The following is a 20296-nucleotide window of genomic DNA, read 5'->3' on the forward strand; positions in this document are numbered from 1 at the left end:
TCAAATTGTTTTATAATTTCCGTGTATGTACATGTCAAATCATTTGTTAACTTGGGATTATTTTTGTATTTAAAATACATTGTTCATTGTTTAGCAACAGAAAGTATTTTTGAAATCAATATACTGCAAATACCCTCATATCGCTCACTTAAGACCACTGAAGTTATTCAAAGATGAATTATATGGTTCAACCTTTGGACATCTCTATTGCAGCTTGAGCTTATATTTTTTAAGATGGTGATTCGAGTTTAGAGTGCTTTGCGTGAGCATGTAATGTAAAGTATTTAGTATGTATGTATATAGTATTACGTATTCGTCAATTTTGGTCCCCAGGGAATATTTCCTCTTTCCCTGACTTAATAAGTGACTAATTCAATTGAGGAGGTCAAGGAGTAGCAATTAGCGATTTTGAAGGCATCGAAGCTTCACACGACTGGACAGTACCATATAAATAATACACTAGACAATAGTATTAGATAAAGTTGAAGAAGTTTATTTATTATATTATTTATATATATGTAAGTACTAAAATTCGAATTCAGAGCAGGCGATTACAGTTTTATACAATTTTATCATTACACATATGTACGTATTGGAAAGTCATGATTACTACTAATAATCTTATTTGCAGTAACGATCGCAGGCCATTACTTCTGAATTCCAGAAAAGACCGTTTCCACAGGTCTGCACAGTTGCAAAGCCATTGCATTGAATAAATTTTTGACAGTCAAGTGGATGTCTTACGTAGTCAATTCCGGGGGTTTTGCATAAATCAAATAAATTTGTGATATCAGTGTTGTATTCCGGAGAATATGAAGCGGGTCCCCGATCCCCTTGTGATGCTGTTGGAGGTGTTGCAGCAGTTGGTATTGAGTTATCAATGTATGGAGGCAGTGTCCATATCTGTGGCGTATTTCTGCAATCGCCATTTTGTAGTAAATCACATCTCTCTAGTAATGAATTCCAATACATAAAAGAAGGACAACGCATTGGAATGCACTTATAGAACTTATTGCAGTCTGCAGAGTCTATTGTGAAAAATGATTTTTCGAATGTGGGATAAGCGCTGCCTTCATTGTTAGGATTCGTGGGATATATCGAACCAGGAATGCTGTTGGCACATTTTGTAGAGTAGGGAAAATCACAGCGATATGTCAGAAGATTCCATTGAAGTCCATTCTCGCATAACATTGCATAACCGTACCCATTTTTGCAAGTATAGTACTTCCTGCAGTCGGTGGGATAGGGCAATTGTACGGGATGCATTGGATCGTCGATCAGTGGGCAATCAGGATGCCTAATCGGCTGTTCAATCTGAAATTCAATCCAAATATATTATATACATTTTTAACTAAACCTTTATAAATATATATTTTTTTTTTATATCGTGAAGAGTGTTAAGTGTGTACGTACCATTTCATTGGCAGCAACAGTCAACGCGACCCATAACCCCAAAAAAATCAAAAGTAGCATGCTTGATTGTTGAAGATTTAACTGAAACACTGTAAAAAAGAAGACATAAGATATTGTCTTGGCCGTAGTTTTAAAAAATTACTCAATATCTTAATGTGACGTCGGTGTCCTCGCAAGTACTACTAATGATTATCTCATAATCTTCAGCATTTATATAAATGTGGCTGGCATTGCAGGTGGAGGTGTTCGATAATATAGCTTGTGATCTGTACACACATACCTTTGTTAAACACTCTGGGGAATGCATTGTAAAATAACTGATAATCGGTGAGGACAACCTTGAACTCATCAGAAATATGTGCTTTAATAAACATAATGTAATTATATACAAATAATGCTGTTTCTTTTCGCCCGTATGTAAAAAAGTATAAAATCTAAAGGAATGTTAATAAAACATTTCAGCTTTATAACATTCAATGAACTGTACTTATAAATAAATATTTCGCAATTATCTTGTGGATACTTATTAGAAATTATTCGATATGGAAGAGCATGTTTTAGTCAAAATTGAGATCGGATACAAAATCAGTTCCAAAAGCGAGTTTCTTTCACAATCGCCTAAAATTATGCATCATAAACATTTCAACTGAATGAAAGTTATCTCGTCCATTAAATTTATCTAGAATCTGAAAAAGGGCCGCATTAGCAATTATGCTTATTATTAAATATGTATTTGCAAAAATATTAAAAAATAATATGTAAATATAACATATATACAGTCGGATACAGAATACAATTGGGAATGAATTAATCTCAAACACACCTTAGAGACACAATTAGACATTAATTAGGTCCAAACGATATATTTAAATATTGAGTATTAGAAAATCAGTAATTATTTACAAAAAAATTGCAATTAGTCCATTTGTAGGACAAGGGCGGAAATGCGAAGCGTTCCATATAAAAAGATCATACGTGTCATTGTCACATGTACTCATGCGACTGATTGCGGACTCATCCCGTTGATTATTTAGCTCTATTTTTTCTCTACTAGTCCAAATTACATCTTGTTAATATTGTCAATGTCAATAGCAAACGTGCATGAACATAATTCTTTCATAATCACATCATGATAACACAATCGATGCAATCAATGGCAGTAAAGTAAAAACATCAATAACGTATGAAGGTGCGGCCTATCACGCTGGTGTTCCACATTCTGCCCTGTTCTTTTCTCTTAAAAATTTTAAAAACTTGAAAATCAATTAAGAAACATTTGTATGAACATGATCTAAAACGTGATAACATTTTAAACAAGTAAATTACTGTAGTAACAAGTTGTAAAATATTTGTATTGAATTGTCAATTCATAAACGAAATTTAGGTATAAAATGGTCTAAAATTTAATAAAACGATGGCAAAGTCTTATTTAAGCATTTGGTGCAGATCTATTGATATAAGTACTCTCAAAAACCATAAAAAGGAGTAAAAATACATTTGAAATTTGTAACTAAAACAACATAAAATGAATGGTAAGCAAAACTATTTTTTTCCTTAATTGCAATTTATTAAAAGCATTATTCACATGTATAAAAACAATATTAATAACAAATAAAACATCGGAATTCGCAGTTACTCTAACCGCTGTGGTTTTACTGACCACAGCTGCACTTTGCTACGCAGCTGACGCAGAGTGTAAGTACCGTAAGACTCGAAAATTAGCACTTCACTGGCCGGATCCTAGCAATTGCACTCGTTACTATCGTTGTACGAATAGAAGTGTAAAACGAGAAGTAGTTTGCGCCGAGGGCAAGGTATATAATGCGAAGACAGGCAAGTGCTCAAATAACTCCGAGGGTCTTTGCAAATTGACATTAGCCATGCCTTTAGATTTGGTGAGTTTTTAAAGTATTTTTTTTAAACAACTAGAAAAAATACAATCTTCTTCTTCCATTCTCATTCCCATTACCTTAGACTGTCAACCCATGTGCTAATGAAATCTCTGGTGTTTACCTTGCTCAACCTGGATACTGTCGTAATTTCTATATTTGCAGCCAAAATCAAGCTTATCCACAGATTTGCGACGCTGGAAGTCGTTTTAATTCTACGGCTAGAACATGCGTGCCAGATACTAACTCTGAATGTTGGCAAAATAAGTGTGTTAGTGAAAAAAATGGTACATATTTGCCTAATGAATCTTCATGTTCTTCATTTTACCTGTGTTCTGCCGGCGAAGCAATTGAACAGGAATGCGGTAACGGTAGTTATTTTAATACCACCAAGAGGATCTGTCTGCCTGACCCAGACGGACAGTTTTGTTGGGAGAATTTATGCATAGGCAAAAGAGATGGAGAGTTTGTACAGAATATCATGGATTGCTACAGTTATTATGTATGTGTTGCAGGAAAACCAATTCAGCAATATTGCCCAGAAGGTAGCTATTTCGATTCGGCTGAGATTGGTTGCGTGCCTGGTAAGTGTTTACCAAATACAACCGAAATTCCCACCACGGATACAACAACATCAACCACGGATTGTATCATTGAAAGTACAGAAGTTACAACACCTGTCACTGAAGCCGCTTGCGATTGTCCTGGTGGTTATAAGGAAGGTGCATTAGTACCTTTCCCAAACTATCCCGAGAATTGTGATAAATATTATGAATGTTCGAATGGAAAACTTGAGGAAAAAGAATGCGGAGAAGGAAATCGCTTTAATAGCGCCCTGGGTGTATGTGAACCTGATGTTGATAATATTTGTTGGCCAGTTATCACTACTGAATGCCCTGAAGTTGCAACACCTGTCACTGAAGCCGCTTGCTATTGTCCTGGTGGTTATAAGGAAGGTGAATTAGTACCTTTCCCAAACTATCCCGAGAATTGTGATAAATATTATGAATGTTCGAATGGAAAACTTGAGGAAAAAGAATGCGGAGAAGGAAATCGCTTTAATAGCGCCCTGGGTGTATGTGAACCTGATGTTGACAATATTTGTTGGCCAGTTATCACTACTGAATGCCCTGAAGTTACAACACCTGTCACTGAAGCCGCTTGCGATTGCCCTGGTGGTTATAAAGAAGGTGAATTAGTACCTTTCCCAAACTATCCCGAGAATTGTGATAAATATTATGAATGTTCGAATGGAAAACTTGAGGAAAAAGAATGCGGAGAAGGAAATCGCTTTAATAGCGCCCTGGGTGTATGTGAACCTGATGTTGATAATATTTGTTGGCCAGTTATCACTACTGAATGCCCTGAAGTTACAACACCTGTCACTGAAGCCGCTTGCGATTGTCCTGATGGTTATAAAGAAGGTGAATTAGTACCTTTCCCAAACTATCCCGAGAATTGTGATAAATATTATGAATGTTCGAATGGAAAACTTGAGGAAAAAGAATGCGGAGAAGGAAATCGCTTTAATAGCGCCCTGGGTGTATGTGAACCTGATGTTGATAATATTTGTTGGCCAGTTATCACTACTGAATGCCCTGAAGTTACAACACCTGTCACTGAAGCCGCTTGCGATTGTCCTGGTGGTTATAAGGAAGGTGCATTAGTACCTTTCCCAAACTATCCCGAGAATTGTGATAAATATTATGAATGTTCGAATGGAAAACTTGAGGAAAAAGAATGCGGAGAAGGAAATCGCTTTAATAGCGCCCTGGGTGTATGTGAACCTGATGTTGATAATATTTGTTGGCCAGTTATCACTACTGAATGCCCTGAAGTTACAACACCTGTCACTGAAGACGCTTGCGAATGTCCTGGTGGTTATAAAGAAGGTGAATTAGTGCCTTTCCCAAGCTATCCTGAGAATTGTGATAAATATTATGTATGTTTGAATGGAAAACTTGAGGAACAAGAATGCGGAGAAGGAAATCGCTTTAATAGCGCCCTGGGTGTATGTCAACCTGATGTTGATAATATTTGTTGGCCAATTATCACTACTGAATGCCCTGAAGTTACAACACCTGTCACTGAAGCCTCTTGCGATTGTCCTGGTGGTTATAAAGAAGGTGAATTAGTGCCTTTCCCAAACTATCCCGAGAATTGTGATAAGTATTATGAATGTTCGAATGGAAAACTTGAGGAAAAAGAATGCGGGGAAGGAAATCGCTTTAATAGCGCACTGGGTGTATGTGAACCTGATGTTGAAAATGTCTGTTCACGAATGAATTGTGATGATGAAAACTATAACTTAGTCGGACGACGTAATAAGCGAAGTGTGGACAGATCTTCGTTTAACGCAAAAATAACTGCTTCCGTCTCAAACAATTTGGAATCAGATTGCATCTGCCCTGGTGGTTACAAAGAATCGGAATTGCTACCGTATCCTAACTTTCCTGAAAATTGCGATAAATATTATATCTGTACTGACGGAAGGCTTCAAGGTCGGGAGTGCGGAGTAGGCAATTATTTTGACAATAATCTTGGTACATGTGAACCTGATGTAAATAATATTTGCTGGCCAGCTGAAAACAATTGCACTTGCCCCGGCGGCTACAAAGAGTCGGAATTGCTACCGTACCCTAACTTTCCGGAAAATTGCGATAAATATTATATCTGTACTGACGGTAGGCTGCAAGGACGGGAGTGCGGAGTGGGCAATTATTTTGATAATAATCTCGGCACATGCGTACCTGATGTTAATAATATTTGCTGGCCAAATATATGCAATGGTCAACCTGACGACACCTTTTTGCCTGACCCTACAAATTGCACTTCATTTTATTATTGTAAAGGCGGTAAAGCAGAGTTAACTGACTGTCCACCGGAGAAGTGGTTTAATCCAAGTGAAAATATTTGTATGCCAGATTACAATGCAAGCTGCATAAATCCATGTAAAGATACAACTGGAGCTACGAACTTACCTAATCCGGATTGCTCTAAATACTTCTTTTGTAACGATGGCCAACCGTATATTAAAACATGTCCCGAAGGTGAAGGATTTGACATAACTCTGGGTAATTGTCATGCAGATGCTGTTTGTGAATCTACTATGTGTGTGGGTAAAAGTGATGGAACCACATTCCCACTGGTAGGCAACGACACCAAATTCTATTTATGTATAGGAGGCGTAGCACAGATAAGAGAATGTCTATCCGGAGTTTTCAATCAAGCAGTAGGGATTTGCTTGGAACAGCCTAGCGTAAGTATATGAAAAATTGTTATATACGTACTCAGGTAATTTATAATTTTCTGATTGCCTCTCAGCCGCAATGTGATCAGTCCAAATGTAATTCCACTAATCCAGAAGATAATGCATTTGCTCCCTTAACCAATATCGATAATACCGCATTCTGTTTGTGCCGAGGTAAATCAGCTTTCCTACATCACTGTACAGCAAACTACACTTTCCAAACAGTCCTTGGAATATGCGAATCAGTAAGAAAAATTGATAAACCGCAGTAATGATTTTGGTGCTCTACATATAACACTAAATATTTTTGTTCTCATTTTAAGAATGCACCTTGCGATCCGGTGTTGTGTGATTCTTTCCCGGATAATACGCGCTCCCAAAATCGTAACGATTCACACAGTTTCTGTTTATGTGTCGGTAAACAGCAGGTTATTGTTGACTGCCCCAACAACCAAACATACAATGCAGTAACTCGAACTTGCCAAGTGCTTGATGTTAGTTAATACAGTCATAATATTTCTAAATTTATTTAAATTATATTGCTATTCTTTTATTCGATATATAGGAACGATGTTCTACTACTTTTTGTCTTACTGCTCCCGAGTATAGCACTTTTCCAGCATTGAATAATGATACAGATGGCTTTTGTGAATGCGTCAGTTCTGGCAGCATATATAAATTATGCGGAAACGGTAAGAAATACAATGTAGAAAAAGGAATTTGCCTTGCAGACACTGGGGATGTTTGCAGTGGTTCACTTTGTTCAGGAAATATTGGATTGGTATTTGGGACTGATAGTGACCCTCATTCCTTCTGTTACTGTATCAATGATGGATTCGCAATTAAAGAGACTTGCCCTAACTCTGAGATATTCAATGAGGATTTGTTAATATGCCAGGCGGTAAGATCTGATACATAATGTTTTTCAGTAAATACTAAACCTCTTTTTTATCGTCCAATAGGAGGGTTGTGATGGACAAATATGTTTGACTAATCCTACAGGTCCGTTTCCAGCATTAAATGAACCATATGCATTCTGTGTTTGTGAAAGTTCAGATCCAAGTTCAGTAACTAAGCACACATGTGTGAATGGAACTCGTTTCGATCCAAACTACCTAATATGTAAAGAGGTATGAATTTGATGGCAACTGAATTAGTATTCAATCGTTAGTACAGAATCACGTTTACCTTTTTATTTATATTTAGGATCCTTGTGACAAGAACTTCTGTTCGAATTTATGTAATGATGGTATCCCTTACCCAGCAAATAATTATCCAACTGGATATTGTGTATGTAATGCTGGTATACCTGAGCTGCATTCCTGCTCTGACGGAACTCTTTTTAATCCAATCTCCAGGCAGTGTGAATTGCCAAGTAATGTACGTAATAATAAATGTAATTTTGGTATTTATCAAGTATAAGTATATGAATATATATACTAATGTTGTTATTGGTTTTCGATTATTCAGGTGGATTGTGAGGCATGTCAAAAATGTTTAATGGGCCTGCCAAAATTCCTACAATATCAAAGTGTATCCACAACTAGCTGCTTAGGTACTTATAGCGAGGGTGAATACGTGCCTCATCCTACTAACAATCAACTCTACTATATATGTTATAATGCAAAGCTTACGGAAGGCGATTGTGGTCAAGGAAATGTATTCGACCAATATAGTCAAACCTGTCAGCCTTTGACTGGAGGGTTCAAACAGCAAAATAAACATATTATGCGCACAAAAGTGAAACCGGATCATAATGTAAGAGCATTGAAGTATTTGAAAAATAACTTTTAAAAATTTCCATACTTCTAAAGTTGTCAATAAGGCTCGCCTCTTTAAAAACATGATTGCTAAATACCAAAATTTGAGCAAATACATACTCGTATACTCTGAATAATTAATAAAATACTTATACATAAATTCCGCTTATTTCATATTCATTAGATCTTTTAACTATGTACGTACGAATATGTAAATAAAAGTGGTGTTACATAACGAAATTTGAACATTTGGCATTTTTTTATTAATGGAAATTATATGGTTTCGAAAGCAGTGCAACTTTTGACAAAATAATATGCTAAAACAAGGAGTTGTATCTTTAAATAAATTGAAGCTTTGTTTCTCCGTCTATTGCTGTTGTATATTAACTATTAAGTGAGTTTACTACATACATTTATTTTGTAATATTGAAATTGTGTTAAAGGGCACATGCATATTCACACACATACATATATTCATATATATATATATACATATAGCAAATCAGTTTTTCCAGAGGCCAGTCATGTGTTAAGAAATCATGAAAGGAAATTTATATTACGAGTATATTAATAAATGTATGTATAAACATTTCTTCACATTAGAAATGGTGCATTGAAAACGATAGTAGATACGTGCTGTCCAACTGCTCCCAATATGAAATGTGCATAGATGGTGTTTGGACTCGACTGAGCTGTTCTGATGGACAATTCTACAGCTTTGAAGAGCAAACGTGTATTGAACGTCGCGATGACATGATCTGCATTTCTGGTCGTATTAAAAAATTTCCAAATTGTAGTATTTCATTGGAGCTGCATACGGTCACTGGAAATGACGTTAACTGCACTCAATACTACCGCTGTAATCATGGCAAATGGCGCTTGAAGACATGTCCGAAACAACACTTTTACTCAAACCGTTTAAATACTTGCATCCAAAGTTCACATGACGATTTTTGTGCGGCACAAAATGAACTGGACATTGACATTATGATTGTACAAGAAACCGATTGCCGTCACATGGATATGCGTCCATATGAGTCCAATTGCGCAATGTACCTTATGTGTTTGGATGGTAAATGGTGGCATCACTACTGTCCTCTTGGTATGTTCTTTAACAGTACATACAACTATTGCATGCCGGACTTGGATGGAATTTGCTCTGTTGCTTCTAAGCCATATTCAGAACAGGAATATTCGAAACAGTCTTGTGTTTTACAAGGTGCTCTTAGACCATCTTATTTGGCTTGCGATCGTTATTATGTATGTCAAGGGAGCTTTTGGGAAATGAAAATGTGCTCGTCTCACCAATATTTCAACCTTACCCAAGGTGTATGTTTACCCGACGTAGAAAATGTGTGTTTGCAACAACATAAATCTAATTGCCTAGAAGACGAGCGACGCGAGTTCCCATTTAATTGTACCGCCTATGAGAAATGTGTTGATGGTGTTTGGCAAAAGCAGAGTTGCAAATCTTATTTTATGTTTGATAATATTTTGCATGAATGTGTGCCCAATAATGGTGAGTGTGCTGAGAATGGGTTGCGAAAAGTTTGCGAATCTGGAGCTGTTAGAGCGCATCCGTTTTTCGATAAATGTACACAATTTTTTTATTGTCTCAAAGGCATTTGGAAAGAGGGTATTTGCTTAAAAGGTCATACTTATTTAAATGACTTGGCTAAGTGTGAGCCACATTCACCGCATGACAAATGTCAACCGTTTATAGAAGAACAAAAGGCAATTATTGGTATGAGCTTACACGCAGGTCAATCAACATTGGGAAACAACGTAAGTTCTCTCTGTCTTGGTCGTGAAAATGGTAGTGCTGTACCACACCCAGGAAGTTGTCTACATTTTTTTCTTTGCCTTGGAGAGGTGGCAGTCAAAGAGCAAAAATGTACTCCCGGAGCTTTTTTTGATGCTACACTCGGTTACTGTCGTCCAAATAACGGTAGCTGTATAATGCCTCTTATGGGTGTATGTGAGAATTCCACTGACGGTGGACAAGTTGCACATCCTTTCGATTGTCAGGCTTATTATAAATGTTCTGTTTTGAATGGGACTGAGCTGCGCTATTGCGCCGAAGGTGAGTATTACCACAATATTACGGCTGAATGTCATATTGATCGAGGGGAGTGCCGTTCCAAAATAAAAGAACACAGCAAATGTACTTATGATCAGCATGGAAAAAGTTTATCTCATGAACGCTATTGTAATATTTATTTTGCTTGTGTACGTGGTTTGGCTATACCTGTAATGTGTCCAGCTGATAATCACTTTAATCCAAATGTTGGACGCTGTGCATTCGATGTTGTGAGTAATTGTGAGAATGGTAGCTTGTCAGAAATTATCAATAACTTCAAATCGGAAGGCATCTGTAAAAATTTAAGTGATGGCATTCACTTGCCTGATATGACAGACTGTACAAAATATTACGTGTGTTCAGCTGGATTGGAATTAAAGAAAGAATGTCCGTTGCGTGCATATTTTGATGCAGAGCAACACCTTTGTGTACCTGATGATGGTTCCTGTCCATATGTCGTCAAAGAACAGCCAAGCATTTTGATTGTTCCACCAGAGCCTTCCGTATGTGAGGGAAAACACGGGTACATGCTGCCCGATCCACTAAACTGCAATGAATTTTATGTTTGCATTAATGGAAAGATGCGTCATGAAAGATGTTATACAAACTATTACTTTAACTCATCGATATTGCAATGCCAATCGTACAAGCAAGCTATTGGCAATATAACTGAAACTGATGCTGTTAATGATGATACACACCAATTGAAGTTAACACAGAACTTGGCACAGTGCAAACACAAACCCTCGAATTATACTGAACTCTGCTTGCAAATGCCAAAGGGGTCTTCCATTGCAGAACAAGGTGATTGTCGAAGATACGTAAGTTGTAGTGACGTCGACGATCCTGTATCTCTACGTTGTCGCAATGGTGAGAGCTATGATAGCTTGCTCGGTTTTTGTCGACAGAACGATGGCACATGTTTGCTGGAAAATGGGCAACGAGTTGGGGAATGTAATGCTCGTCACGGAGAGTTGGTAAGAGACGCAACCAACTGTAAGGCATATTTTGTGTGCATAAATGGACAGAAAATCCCTGGGAATTGTGATCAAAACGAGTACTTCGATAAAACACAGGCGTCTTGCCTCCCCGATGGGAATAATCAGTGCGGCAAAGCATTAAATCAAGCTCATGCAATGAAAACACCAGCGATGGTAAGTGTGAGTATCAAAATAAAAAATAATTAACAATCTTTACGATAGTATAATACTACAAAATATATATTAATTTTGTCAAAAGTCATGCTTTGGTCTCAGCGATTCGATACTTTATCCATATGTTCAGGACAACTGCCGTTCGTACTTTCAATGTATACACGGAACACCAGTTGTACATAAATGTGCCGATGGTCTATACTTCAACGCGTCTATTACACGATGCGTGAAGGATGTGGTAAATTGCACTATGCCGGCAGCGACACCAAAGCGAGCACTAGAAGACTTTTAGGGCAAGGAAGACGTGAGTGCTACATGTTTACATACTTGTATGCACTATATAAATAGATATGTATAAGTATTACAAACTAAAGTCGGTAAACTTTAATTTGTTTACTGATTTGTAGACATAAGATAGCCTATTAACATCATGTCGACTTTGTACTGTAATGGAGTTTTCAATTATATACACTTATATGAATATATAAATTTACATATATGCATACAAAAACTGTTTCGAAAATTTTACAGCTTCATATTTTTCATATTTGAATTAATTCAAGCCTGGTGACCAGTTGAACATTATCGACAAACCTTTACATAACTAACTAGCTTATGAAAAGGTGCTGAATTGAAGACGTTACTCAGATAAAATTTATTGTTTTGATTGTATTGAAAAATCTACGTTACTATCGTACTCATGTACGGTATCGCACCAATTTCATCCTTGCGAACTGTTTGTCAATTATTTTCAGTGACTTTTGGGCGATATTGTAAAAGGTGCTCTATTTTACATTTGTTAAAAAACTTCAGTAAATATTATCTTTCATAAATCACATTTAATTCAAAATAATTGAACTAGTTTGTAATTGCATCCATGCCAAGCCCATGTTAAAGGTCCGTAGCAAAACTGTTTTTATAATCTCTATTTAGGCTTATATCGATATTTTCTTCAGGTGTTGCGTTTATATTTCTATATATGTATGTATATACATACATATTACCCATTTTTAATTTCATTTGTTGTCAATTCAATTCAACTACCCGACAAGAGAAGAACACGATATGTGTCGAAAACCTAACTAGTATAATAACTCTCTTGTGCACATTATTTATAGCAGATTTCCTTAACGGCATGCATACTTTACAATGTCAGATATAAAAAAATAAAAATACGACACTACTCAACTCAATACGACACTTGACTCCGATAGAACACAGGAGACAGCTATTTAATTCAAATTGAATACATTCTATTATGATGTCATGTAAGTTATGTATGGTATGTATATGGGTACATATGTATATGATTTGTAAGAGTTGACGTTATGCTTTTTTGTGCAGTACGCCAAATGTGTACATGTATGAATGAAACTTAAAGCAAATTATGAATTGTTAATACATTGGATAAATGCCAGCAAAGGAGTAGTTGACCAGACAGGAAATGCAATAATGCGTATTGACCATTCGGAGTACTGACATTCGTCGTCGTGTTGTCAATCGCAACGGTTGTGGCTAACAGAAAAATTGAAAACGCTTAATGGCGCCATATACGTGATTTAATTATTTCCTTGAGAGTACATATAGAAAATACAATAATAATAATTATTATTATATAGGCGGAGGATAAATCAAAATTGATTCTTGAATTCAGTTTGTGAGAAATATACGTACTTGTAGCGAAAGAGACTTTTTAAAAATTACTGGATGAATTGGAGTTTCCTAATCCTGTATATATAACATATGCATTTGTGCAATAAGGACATAATTTGTAATATCTGTATACATATCTACATATATGTATATGTATATTATTATATATAACATACATTACATATTTCATTTACAATCGGCGAAGTACTCAATTAACGGGAATTAGGGAATAACTTGATTATAAAAGAAAACCTCACCTTGGCAAATGCTATTCGAAAGCATATCTATACATAAGTGCATGTGTACATATCTACATTTTTTGTTTAACATTCCTTAACACACTTCCACGCTCTAATCGATCAGAAATCGATTCAAGTTGAGAACATGTGTTAGAAAGCACATGCTCTCGTTTCACTGACTAATTATTTCTTACTGATTTAAAACGGATTTCGATGGTATGGAACACATTTCAAACAGTTGAAAACAAAACTTCAAACAAAATAAATAAAAATATATTTAAACATTTAAACAGTGGCCATTATTATCCGCACATAATTTACTTTATATATTTTTATTCGTGTGCATAAAAGCGGACAGTTGTCAAGTATATAAAATGTTCCCATAACTTGGGAATCACAAGGTGATTATGTGATCCTTACAAAGCAAAGATACGTCTGCAAAAAAAAAAAAACATTGCTTGAGATTGAGGAGAATATATAGTAATTCCAAAAAGTATTATTTTATTATACGTGATTTGAAAATTTCATCAAATAAGCGTCAAACTTATTAGTTGAGTACATTAAACTTATTAGGAGGCTGGGTCATGCTCACTTTTCGAATAATAATTAGAATACAATTTCCTTTTTAAAAGTAAATTTGTTAATTAGTTTTAGTAGTTAGTTATAGAACTTCATACTTTTTCGATTAACTGATTTTTGTAGAAGTGGTGATGCGTATTTCTAACCATTACATTGCTTTGCAGAATAAATATTCACATAAGTACAAGGTATATACAGAAATTATATTCATTGGGGACTATTCTCGATCCGAACTGCATGTATATATGTAATAGATTTTAACATTATCGCTGCTGAAAACTATGCTATACGTCAATAACAGGTATGACGGCTGCATGAATTCTATGACGACTTAATTGCCAACACGCAAGTGCACCTAAAAATATGATCCTTCGAGCAACAGTAAGCTTAATATGAATAAATATATGAATAATGAATACAAATTTAATACATGGAAATAATTTCTATGTATACGTGTTTAGAATCAAGTAGCGTCATAGATGAATGCCGTCTTCACGCCGACATTGTTGATGTGTGTGTAAAATTCAGTAAAACTGTTTGAATACATTTGTTTCGTTATTTCACGTTTGGTATTGACTTTCTTAAACACTGATTCTTTCAGTTTGTAAATTTAAATAAATTTCACAGCAATATGCATGATTCAAATTATGATGTTAGTAAGAGTAAAAACTCCACGCATAATAAATACAGTCTTGGTCGAAATGAAGAACAACATATTGAACAGTCCAACAAAGAGAAAAGCTTGGATAGCCAAGTTGTTTATAGCAAGCGATTCCTTCAAATGCAACCCGATAGCGTTGATGATGAGAGCACCGCACCTATAACTGAATCAAATTCGCGCGAAGATCTTATAGCGAGTAGTGAACATTTTATAGAGGCTCCACCAGATTTTCCACGTAAGCCTAAAAATATATTTATTACATATCATCATTTGGTATGATCAAAACTTCTGCAGGATTCTTATCAGTGCCAGTTTTGCGCAATTTTCGCCCATATTCTGAAAAATTTACCTCACGCCAAATCTCGTCTAGTCCTGCGAAAAGTGATCGAGCTTTACGTCCAAATGCATCGGAGGGGAAAATGCGTACTAGACGTTTAAGCCAGGACAGTGGCATTGTCTCAGGCCGATTGTTCGGTGGTTTGGTAAGCATGCATAACCACGCCTACATGGGATTACCCTACCGCTATATATATATTGTGTTCATCTGTAGGAAACTAACATTCTCGATACAGTGGCTCCCACCAAGCATTTCGCCAAATCATCCGATAATTTATATAATTTTTTTATAAGTGAAACCACGGCAAATGCCTACAATCAACAGCAACATCAAAACGAACAAATGCTGTCTGAAGCAAAAGATCAAACCACCAGAACGATAATACCATTCACATCCAAACCCATTGAACATCAGCTACCAGCTTCAAAAGCAACTTACACTGAAAAATGGCTTAACTCGACAATTTCACGAGCCTTAGATCATTTGAAGTCGAACTCCATTGCGGTACCACTGCCTACTCATATTGAAGCAGAATCAGCAGAGCCTAGTCCTACACAAGCATTTGGGCCGAAGGTTTTGAACATCGAAGATATTCCTGGTACGGCAATGAGACGTGGTCTGGGCATTTCTTTGAATACGCCACTTGTTGAGGGCACGTCTTATAATGAGGACGCTGATCAATGTGATATAGTAAACTCATCACAATCGAATGTTTTACCAGATCAATTTGGTTACAAACAACTGATGCCTGCATCACGTAAGAGTTCGAAAAGCTCCATGGCAGATAGCAGTTTGAACGGTAGTCACTATGGTAGCCGAAATACTAGTAAAAGTCACAGTGCAAGTGGTGATGAAGGCGAAATCCGTCGTATTAGTAAACAAGACAGAGAGGTGAGGTTGTTGAAGGGAATTATTATTATATTACGAAGCTATAAGTAAATACATTTACAGGGTCTTGATCCAGAGTCCCTTATGTTTCGTGATGGACGCCGTAAGGTTGATATGGTTCTCGCTTGGGAAGAGGAAGACTTCGGTGTAATGACTGAGGCCGAATCTCGTCGTCGTGACAATCGTCGGTGTTTTATGGACAATCTAATAAAGGAAGGGTTGGAAGTTGAGTTAGAAGACAAAACACAGTCCTTCAATGAAAAAACATATTTCTTAAAAATCCATTTGCCTTGGCGGCTGGAGACGAGACTTGCAGAAGTCATGAACTTGAAGTTGCCGATCAAGCGATTCATTACAATATCTGTAAAAGCATCTTGGGTATGCAATTATCGCTTTCTATTTGTAGTATAAATATAGAGTTTCACAAAAACAAAGCCCATAAATGGATTACGAGTATAAATTTAGCAATTTTAATTCCATAAATTTTTGAGGAATTTCAAATTAATTGTTTGCAGACATTAGTCTATATTGGCTTTTTTGATATTCACAGGATGACGAAAATGTAGTCGCACGCAATGTCCACTACTGGAAGTCTATCTGGAATCGGCTTACTCGAAAAATTCAACTGGACCAAAGCATTTTGGAAGGGGAAACGACATTTAAAGCAGCTACTGCTAATGGTAATGCTGAGGAACAGTAAGTATATATGCAGCCTTAAGACATATTACCATATGAATCGATATGAAGTGGAAAAGTAAAACCAAAAAATGTTTTCAATATTGTAGATTTATTGTCAAAGATCGAGCTACTGCGTATACGAGTGCTCAACGGTCTCTAATGGTTATGCAGGTCCTTATTCGAACCCCTTTCGACGATAGTGATCGTGTTGGGATTCGACGTTTGCTCAATGATTCGACCTATTTGGCTTGTTTTCCTTTGCATGAAGGTCGTTATGATCGTCCACATTCTAGTGGGGTCTCATTTGACCGCCGCATTTTATATCTGACGTGGGCTCATCCTTCTCAGTGGTACAAAAAGCAGCCCTTGTGTTTGGTTCGCAAATACTTTGGCGATAAGATAGCTTTATACTTTTGCTGGCTGGGTTTCTACACGGAGATGTTGGTTTATCCAGCAGTTGTAGGTACTCTGTGTTTTCTTTATGGACTTGCGTCTCTCGACTCAGAAGATAATACTCCGAGTAAGGAAATTTGTAATGAATTTGGAACTGGTAATATTACACTCTGCCCGCTGTGTGATAAGGCCTGTAGTTATCAGCATTTGTACGAATCTTGTCTCTTTTCTCGTTTAACATACCTCTTCGACAATCCTTCTACAGTATTTTTCGCTATATTTATGTCATTTTGGGGTAAGTTATATCGTATATATGCAAAATGTATTACTATAAGCATCGTTATAGCGACAACATTTCTCGAGTTATGGAAACGTAAGCAGTCTGTACTTGTTTGGGAATGGGACTTGCATAATGTTGACTCCGATGAAGAAAATCGTCCAGAGTTTGAAACAAATGCTACTACATACCGTATGAATCCAGTGACACGAGAGAAGGAGCCCTATATGTCTACCTGGAGCCGAGCAATACGATTCGTCATCACCGGTAGTGCTGTCTTGTTTATGGTAAAATTGGTTTAAGACATTAAATGTTAGTGAACTAAATATTATATTTGCATGTCTTTTCACAGATCTCGGTAGTATTGTCCGCTGTTTTAGGCACCATTATATACCGCATTTCATTGGTTTCGGTCATTTATGGTGGTGGTGGATTTTTCGTAAAGGAGCATGCAAAATTATTTACAACTGTTACAGCTGCATTGATTAACTTAGTCGTAATTATGATATTGACAAGGGTGAGATATTATGATTGGTTATTTTTTTCAATTTATGTACATACATATGTATATTAGAGTACATTGCTTTCTCTTCTAGATCTACCATCGTATGGCCATAAGGTTGACTAATTTAGAAAATCCTCGAACACACACCGAATACGAAGACTCTTACACTTTTAAAATATTCTTTTTTGAGTTTATGAATTTCTACTCATCGCTTATCTACATTGCGTTTTTCAAGGGTCGATTCTTTGATTATCCAGGCGATGATCAAGCGAGACGTAGTGAATTTTTTCGCCTTAAAAATGATATTTGTGATCCCGCTGGATGTTTATCAGAGCTTTGCATTCAGCTAGCAATTATTATGGTGGGAAAACAGTGCTGGAACAATTTCATGGAATATCTTTTTCCAAAATTGTATAATTGGTGGCGTCATCGCAAACATAAAGCTGCCACCAAGGATGTTACACATCTACATATGGCCTGGGAGCAAGACTATCACATGCAAGACCCAGGACGATTGGCCTTGTTTGATGAATATTTAGAAATGAGTATAAACATAAAATATTGCATTTATTTGTCTCTATTTAAGTTATTGACAAACATAACATTTTTACAGTACTCCAGTATGGCTTCGTAACATTGTTTGTGGCAGCATTTCCCTTGGCACCTCTTTTTGCACTATTGAACAACGTTGCGGAAATCCGTTTGGATGCGTACAAAATGGTAACACAGGCGCGGCGACCTCTGGCAGAACGTGTTGAAGACATTGGGGCCTGGTATGGCATCTTGCGTATTATAACGTATACTGCAGTTGTATCCAATGCTTTTGTGATAGCTTACACAAGTGACTTTATACCGCGTATGGTCTACAAGTTTGTATATTCAAATACAAATACGTTGGTTGGTTATATAGAGCATTCACTTTCAACTTTCAATACATCGGACTACAAAGAGGAGTGGGGTGCCACAAGTAGCGAAAAGGATCCTGATGTATGCCAATATCGTGGTTATCGGTGAGTTTATTCGTAAACTTTGTATGTATGTGTATATAAAGTAATGTTTTTAAACTTATATTAAAACTAGCGGAGCGGTCTCCGGCTTCGCACGGGTTTAAACAAACATTTCAAAAGTTATAAGTTTTTACACACTTATACACACTCTCTCATACATATGTATGTACTTTGCCGTTTATTGTGTGGGTTCTTTAAACAAAAAAAACAATATGAGGAAAATTCGCACATGAAATTATATTTTATTTGTAATGAGCTAAAATTTGATTACGACCTCCAATCTTTGGGAACGTTCAGAGTTCGACGCCCTAGTGCGAGCTTGTATATTACTAATATTTTGTTCTTCAAGCCGCTGCACACTCGTTACTCGACTCTCAAGTGCGTACTTGGAACGTTTTAAAATTTTGTTCAGCCAACAGCTGCGAGCGCTCGTTACTCGACTTTCTGGTACGCGATTGCGATGCGAAGAGAATGACTCGCAAGTTTCAGATTAATATTCTCCATCACGGAGTCTTTTTGATAGCCTCACCTGGGAACTATTTCCAGAAAGTTAAGATTCTAGCAATAAATATAGCCTATGTTACTCGGGGTGAATGCAGCTTTCCAATGGTGAAAGAATTTTGAAATCGGCACAGTAGTTTTTGAGTTTATTCAATACAAACATATATACAAATCTTCCCTCTTTATAATAGTAGTATAGATATGTAATGAATGTGTTTTGTTTTCATTTGAAAAAGTAGAAACGGACCTCATGATCCCGAACCCTATGGTTTAAGCCCACATTATTGGCACGTTTTTGCTGCGCGCTTGGCTTTCGTTGTCGTCTTCGAGGTGATTATCCTTTGTACACATAAGTATACATTATTTCAAACCCATTTCTTGAATCTCTTTAAAGCACGTCGTTTTCGTCATCACGGGCATCATGCAGTTTATAATTCCCGATATACCTGCTGAAGTGAAGACACAAATGCAGCGCGAACAGTTACTTGCTAAAGAAGCAAAATATCAGCATGGTATCAAACGCGCGCAACAGGGAGAAAATCAGGATCTATTGAGCATTTTCCGAGATGCGGGAAGTCGTAGTAGTGGAGCTACTATGGGAACAAGTGGATTCATTGGACGCGGAAGTTGGGCGCGACGTTTCAGTCGACTGAGTGATGGCTTAGATGCACACGTAGAAGTAGCTGCGCGACCTCGACGCTCAGTTGAGTCGACAGTGTGGGAGGTTTCTTGACATGAAGAAGAGGAAGATGCTCAAGAGCCGACAATTGCCAAAAATTAATAATACCACCAAATCGTCTAAATTACAAAAAGGGCTCATATGATACAAATCATTTAGTTAAGTTTCGTAAAATATAACCAAATGCACCTATGAATGTATATGTACATATATATGTTTTTAATGATAGAATACACATTTAACCCATTCTTCATATTGATTGGAGAAATCAAATACGTAAACGTCAAAACGCAATTTCGATATTTATAGAGTAAAATTATTATTGTTCAGATACGCATTATTTTTTCTACATC

The 20296-nt window shown here is 36.6% G+C and overlaps 2 protein-coding genes across 2 annotated transcripts; one reads left to right on the forward strand and one right to left on the reverse strand.

Moving 5' to 3' along the window:
- Positions 1 to 472: 472 nt before the first annotated feature.
- LOC114803538 (uncharacterized) lies at positions 473 to 2392 on the reverse strand. Its single transcript, XM_029037808.2, has 3 exons — positions 1556 to 2392; positions 1414 to 1502; positions 473 to 1314 (listed from the first exon to the last, which is right to left on the reverse strand). Coding segments are annotated over exons 1-3 (783 nt in total). The 5' UTR covers positions 1557 to 2392; the 3' UTR covers positions 473 to 621.
- Positions 2393 to 2789: 397 nt separating this feature from the next.
- LOC105210527 (uncharacterized) lies at positions 2790 to 20162 on the forward strand. The gene is made up of 22 exons (XM_054228694.1): positions 2790 to 2945; positions 3046 to 3308; positions 3388 to 6561; positions 6627 to 6797; positions 6876 to 7046; positions 7118 to 7453; positions 7515 to 7682; positions 7759 to 7932; positions 8023 to 8310; positions 8916 to 11552; positions 14619 to 14913; positions 14973 to 15160; positions 15229 to 15906; positions 15967 to 16281; positions 16454 to 16599; positions 16689 to 17269; positions 17321 to 17538; positions 17604 to 17768; positions 17848 to 18301; positions 18370 to 18766; positions 19504 to 19594; positions 19659 to 20162. The coding sequence occupies exons 1-22, from the start codon at positions 2939 to 2941 to the stop codon at positions 19995 to 19997; spliced, it is 11256 nt and encodes a 3751-aa protein (XP_054084669.1). The 5' UTR covers positions 2790 to 2938; the 3' UTR covers positions 19998 to 20162.
- The last annotated feature ends 134 nt before the right edge of the window (positions 20163 to 20296 follow it).

Source organism: Zeugodacus cucurbitae, chromosome 4, assembly GCF_028554725.1.
Source record: "Zeugodacus cucurbitae isolate PBARC_wt_2022May chromosome 4, idZeuCucr1.2, whole genome shotgun sequence".
In the NCBI taxonomy this organism is placed as follows: Eukaryota; Metazoa; Arthropoda; class Insecta; order Diptera; family Tephritidae; genus Zeugodacus; species Zeugodacus cucurbitae.